This window comes from Pseudonaja textilis, chromosome Z (genome assembly GCF_049901715.1).
Source record: "Pseudonaja textilis isolate UNSWEBS1 chromosome Z, rPseTex1.2, whole genome shotgun sequence".
NCBI lineage: Eukaryota > Metazoa > Chordata > Lepidosauria > Squamata > Elapidae > Pseudonaja > Pseudonaja textilis.
The window spans coordinates 84,042,160-84,047,987 of NC_142008.1; the positions used below are offsets into that span (position 1 = coordinate 84,042,160).

General features: G+C 36.6%; 1 protein-coding gene across 3 annotated transcripts; it reads left to right on the forward strand.

Annotated features, from left to right (window-relative positions):
- Positions 1-203: 203 nt before the first annotated feature.
- On the forward strand, positions 204-5,435 carry CD8A (CD8 subunit alpha). 3 transcript variants are annotated; one of them, XM_087915376.1, is made up of 5 exons: positions 204-572; positions 836-937; positions 1,779-1,892; positions 3,491-3,527; positions 4,017-5,435. In XM_087915376.1, exons 1-5 carry the CDS (start codon positions 266-268, stop codon positions 4,066-4,068), a joined length of 612 nt encoding a protein of 203 aa, XP_087771502.1. In that variant the 5' UTR covers positions 204-265; the 3' UTR covers positions 4,069-5,435. The 3 variants fall into 3 exon arrangements, with proteins under 3 accessions (XP_087771502.1, XP_087771501.1, XP_087771503.1); XM_087915375.1 differs by having other exon boundaries at positions 205-572; positions 1,779-1,895; XM_087915377.1 differs by having other exon boundaries at positions 205-572; positions 1,779-1,895; positions 5,039-5,435.
- Positions 5,436-5,828: the final 393 nt, after the last annotated feature.

Here is a 5,828-nt window from a genome sequence, read left to right on the forward strand (position 1 = left end):
TATAAAGCGATATATAAATCTAAGTGCTATTGCTATTTCTTCTTTCTCTTTTTCCCACCACCATGTTATTGTAGGCTGTGCTGGATTTGTTGTTCCATGACTGACCAAAGCCACCCCTCAGTGTTTAATACTTTTTTCTTAACTTCATAGCCTTTTAGCCAATCCAGACAATCAGAAAGTGTTAAAATTCTTGGGCTGCAACTGAACTTTTTCCCTCTCTCTAGGCTGCTGCTATGGGTTCCAGACAGACTCAATAGAAATCAGTATGATCAGCAAGCCTCCTCAAACTTTTAGAACCAAAGTGGAATTCAAATGTGAGACTGACAAAATGGATAGTGGCATGTTCTGGGTTCTTCAGGGATTGAATGGCAAACTCCACTTCATTACACATATTTCATCAAGATCTAAAGAAATGACAGGCACTCTTGAAGGCTACAGGTCTATAAAAACTGGCAGCTACTATCAGCTAACTATTGCCAGCTTTGAGGAGAACCACGAGGGTACCTATTTTTGTATGCAGCATCGCAATCAGAACCTGCTTTTTAGTTCAGGCATCCCAGTACACCTGCCAGGTAGGTTTCATCATAAGTTTTAAATTCCCCATTTATATCTTCCCTGCCAAATCAGCTTCTGCTCTATCTTGTGGTTAGGGATGATATTAATCAGGGGAGAATTGCTTGGCTTCGCTGCATTCCCCCCCCCCCGCCCCCATTTCTTATATCTATAATGATTTTGGAATCATTTAAAACTATGGAAAAGAAACCTTGTTATAAACCATCCAATCATTAACCATGAAAATAGAAGAAAAACAGTTTAATATCTATCTTGTCTACAGTGAAAACTACTACTGTGCTTCCTACCACGCTACAGCAAATTTCAACCACCACCAAAGGACTGATAAAAGAAGGTATAAAATGTCCCAATTCTACAAACATAGGTATGTTTCTTTAACCTACTTCCAAATTTGAAACCATAGGTGAAACACAGTCATGTCACTTTAGGCTCTGGGTTTAACATAAAAACCATCTCATGTTGCAGACAATACATATCTTTGATTTTCATCAGGAGAAAATAAAGGAAGTCAATTCAACAAGGAACTGAATGGAGTTGAATTGAATTGTTTAGCAAGTAAAGACGTGCAAATATAATATTCCCCTGCAATGGGTTACCAAGGATTTTTTTACTATGGTGCTTCAAAGTATCGATCTATTTTTCCACACTAGAGGCCATATTTTTCATATGTGTGTTTCATCCATCCATCCAAATGCAAGTTCAACAGTCATTTCAAGTTGTTGAGAGAAGCATCTCTGGTCATGGCTGAACATTAGCTGAGCAGAGCATCCTGAGACTGCTTCTCCATCTTTCTTCCTCCAATCGATTTATCCTTCTCCAATGGAGCGAACAGCTGGAAGGGCTGTTTGAGCCAGAGAGGAATAATGCAAGTCAGTTAGCCATGTAAACAAGAGCCAAGGGGATGGGGCCATCCACATGAGGTGCATGTAAAGTTTTAACTGGAGGGGGAAAAAATGCATTAATAAGCATTTCTGCAAAGTTCCTAGTAATCATTGGCACTATGGGTGGTTCTCGACTTACAACCATAATTGAGCCCAAAATTTATTTTAAGTGAGAAATTCGTTAAATGAGTTTTGCCCCATTTTATGACTTTTCCTGCAGTCGTAATCACTGCAGTTGTTGAATTAGTACCCTGGTTGTTAAGTGAATCTGATGTGAATCTGACTTTTTTGAAAATATCACTCTTCCTTTGCTTTATGTTTCAGTAATGACAAATAAAAAAAGTACAATGTTCTCCTGTGAACTTTATATATGGGTTCCCCTGGTTGGTGTTTCTCTCCTTCTGCTGATAACCCTGATAATCGTCATATCACTATGCTGTGGTAAGAAGATTTCCTTTAAACTATGTTTGATGGTTCAACTGTTGACAGTTATTGAGTGATTAGTTTAAAATTAGATATATATCTACTCATGTAAAGATGGGTCCCATTCTAGCATCTTGCTTCTTGTTTCTGCAATGATTATAAATACTTATTCACATAAAGAACTAGTTTACTTGAGCCATTCTAAAACTATGAAATATTTCTGATGCAAATTTAAAACCATTCTGCAATCCATGTTTACACATGCAAGAGGAAAATGAGAGGGGAGCTGATGATTGCTCCATAATAGTACTCAAGAAACTGACTAAATGGTGAGGAATGTAAAGATTTATATTCTTTGCAATCATCTGATCACTAGCCTTCTGAAGTTCCATTGTTAACTCTTTGAGAGTCTAAGAGTTTTTGAGGCCACTTGGGGCTTTATCTATACCCTGAGGGTCACTTGAATTAGGGTGCAAATGGGTGTGTAACCTTCTTGTTATAGATAGGAGATATAGGAGATATTGTATCTCCCCCTCTGTCAAGAGAGGGCTGCTCAATTTTAAAATAGATAACCTTTTTTACCCCTCTTTTGAACAGTAGTCATCTCTGTCCAGAATGTGGACTTTGCTGTCCTCAAAAGAGTGACCTTTGTCTTTCAAATGCAGATGGACTGCTGAATCTTGTCCTGATGGGCTTGTCCTCCTATGCGGTAGCATGCATTTGTCTGAAGAAGAACAAAGAAGTCAAAGAAGAGAACAGAGAAAAAAGAGAACAACAAACGAAGCAACATTGTCCTTGCATATGTTGCAGGAATATCTGCAAAAGTTCAGGAGGATTTTCGCAACACATCGGTGTACACTTTAAACCCAAGAATACACTAAGGCTTGTCTACCCCAAGGATGAAACACCCAGACAGAAACTGAGCAATGTGATATATGTAGTACGATAGAATGAGACATGTACATTGGAAAAACAAAACAACCACTTCACAAATGCATGGCACAACATAGAAGGACAAACTCATCAGAACAAGATTAAGCAGTCCATCTGATGGATTCAGTAAAACCATTGGTTTGAAGAGGGGTCAAAGAAGCCGTCTACATTAAAATTGAGCAGTGCTCTTTCAATTGGAGGGGGAATACAAAACCACCTATTTCTTGTCTATAACAAGTCTTTTCAGTAGTCTCAGAAGAAGGTTTCACGCCCACTTGCTCCTTGATTCAGGTGATTCTGAGGATACAGATAAAACCCCAAGTGGCCTCAATGATTCTCAGAGAGCTAATGACTGATATTCAGAGGGCTAATGACTAGATGACTGCAAAGAATATAAATTCTTTCATTTCCCACCATTCAATCAGATGGGAAGAAGCTTCTTGTGTGAGAAGTGAAACATTTTCTAGAAAAAACTTATAAAGTCCAGTTGCTTTTTGAAAAGCATCTTTGGGATAACCATGACCTGGATGATTGAGAATCTTTATAGATGTCTCCATCTACTAGATATTTTTTGTCATCATTATGAATTTGGGTAATACAGTATATCAAAAATGAAAACAGCAAAACAGCACAAAACATTATTTTTTCAAATGTATATGTATATATTTTTCCTGCCAAAGGTCCAAGAAGAAGAAGAAGAAAATGCAAATGTATACGGTGAGTTTTCCATTATGCTGCCTTTTTCCTTTTCCATACATTAAGCTACACTTACTGCAATGGGGTTGAAACATTCTATCAATCTCCAGATTTATTTTTAAATTTCAATATTTAATTGCAGAAATAGGATGATATTTGATGGATATGAGAAGCCCAGAGATTGATACCATATGATGAAAAAGTTATGACTTTGACAAAATGCAAACTGGATAACTGGCTTTCTGAAATAAACAGGTTTATCATAAATAGGGCTGCAAAAATCCTGATAACTATGTTCCATTCATTGCTATCTAGTGACTTTCCAGATTTGTAGCCAATATGTACTATCTCTAATAAATATATTTTTGTGATTTACCATAACCACAGTGAACAAGCAGTTCATCATACATTCCTTTTATGAGAACTTTCAAAATTAAAACATGCCCATTGATCCAAAAGGATTGGCCATTTTGTATGGCATGTTTTTCAATCTCTCTCTCTTCTTTTTAGGCCAACAAATGGAACTAATGGAGCTCACATGAAAACCATTCCAAGACAATAAGTAGGGCTTGCAACTGGATTTTTCCATGCACTCTTGCTGCGTTGTATAAATCCAGCATGACCAACAAAGAGACTCTGATGTCCTTGTAGTAATAGTTTCTATTCATATATTAAGAATGAATCTCTTAGATCAGATCTTTGAAATCATGTGTTCTTATCTTTTATCATTTACTCATATCATTTACTCAGAAAGCAGTTTCTCTGTAAATTAGCAGATTATGATTTTACTCCTACATATTGCCATGTTACAGAAATAAAGTCAATAGTGTAGTTTAGCTATAAAACAATAGTTTAGAAAAATGTAGTAATCTTGTGATACTTATAGATATAATTATGATGGAAAAACTACAAATTCAGGGAACATTCAATAACATTTATTCTCTGGGTAGCCAGATGGATGGAAGGGAAGCATTATCTTATCTTTCCTCCTACACATAGGTACATATGTATCATCCTTGTTGCAGTTGCCTTCTCTTTTTCCGTCCTGGAAGTTTTAATGTTCATAACCTGAGAGGATGGATGAAGGGATGTAAACATGTATACTCCAAGAAAATGTTACTTCCCCAAATTTCTGAATTAGCCTATAGAAGGAGTGAAAGGGAGATGATGTTTTACCACTAGTCAATGCAAGAATATAATTTATCCTATTTTAAGAAGGATTAGAGTATATAGAAGATCTTCTCTGGGTATAGTTTCATAGCATTTCAAGATAGAACTGGGGAATACCTTGTCTGAAATTTCAAAGCCAGATAGAATAGTGATTTGACTCACTACAGAGCAATTTTTAAAAATCTGATGTAATCACAATCATTCTATCTATAGTGGCAGGAAAGAGAAATAGTTTTGGCTGCACTTGAAAATCAACCCACCATTTTATCACAATTCCACAGATCTGTAATACTTTCAAAATGATATTGTCTGTATGCTGCAGAGAACAGCTTAAGTTAACTATTTTATCTCTTTGTTCAAAGATAACATCAAGTTTCAACAGAAAAGCATGTGAATCAAATTAGTGTGTGATAGAACTCACAGAAAGAAAGAGAAAGAAGATAAAGTATATCTGAGTTTCCCATTTCTTTAAAAAGTGACTTACCACAATGCTAGGAAAGCATTTCAACAGGCTAGCAACATGATTGTTTGTTTATTAAAAATGAAATCTTCCTGACATTTCATTCTACTGATATATCACAGCTGAAAATGAAAAAGATCTGTTAGTAACTTCTCATATGTAACAGACTAAATGCACATGCGTTACATTTAAATTTAGGCTTGGCATATTTCTTCTTTGGCTCATGCATAATTTTATAGAAATCTCAAGAACATCACTGTAACAAATTGTTTTAATAAAGATATTAACCTATGATGTAATTTTGAATGTTTTTTTAATTATAGTAATTAATTAACAGATTAATAGAGTTGGAAGAGACCTTGTAGGTCTTCTAGATGTGTGAGGCTTTGGTACTCGCCCTGGTCTCTCCTTCCTCCTGTGGACCTCCAGATCCTCTCTCCCAGCCTTGTCTGGCCCAACACAGGCATCCCTTGATGTGAGTGACATCAAGCTGGCCAAGCCCACCTAGTCACATGACCATCCAATTATGCCTACCCAGCCACGCCCTCCTGGTTCTTTGAAGGCAATCATAATGCTGATCCAGCCCTCAATGAAACTGAGTTTGACACCAGTGTTGTAGGACTTCTCATCCAATCCCACACCAAAGCAGAACTTACAGCATTTCTGACAAATAGCAGTCCAGTCTCTTCTTG

Bases quoted from the DNA above. Each gene is read 5' to 3' on its own strand.
- CD8A (XM_087915375.1), top strand. From the start codon at position 266: ATGATCAGCAAGCCTCCTCAAACTTTTAGAACCAAAGTGGAATTCAAA. The intron at 573-835 runs GTAGGTTTCATC...TCTTGTCTACAG, and splicing joins CATCCCAGTACACCTGCCAG to TGAAAACTACTACTGTGCTT. The intron at 938-1,778 runs GTATGTTTCTTT...TTTATGTTTCAG, and splicing joins TCCCAATTCTACAAACATAG to TAATGACAAATAAAAAAAGT.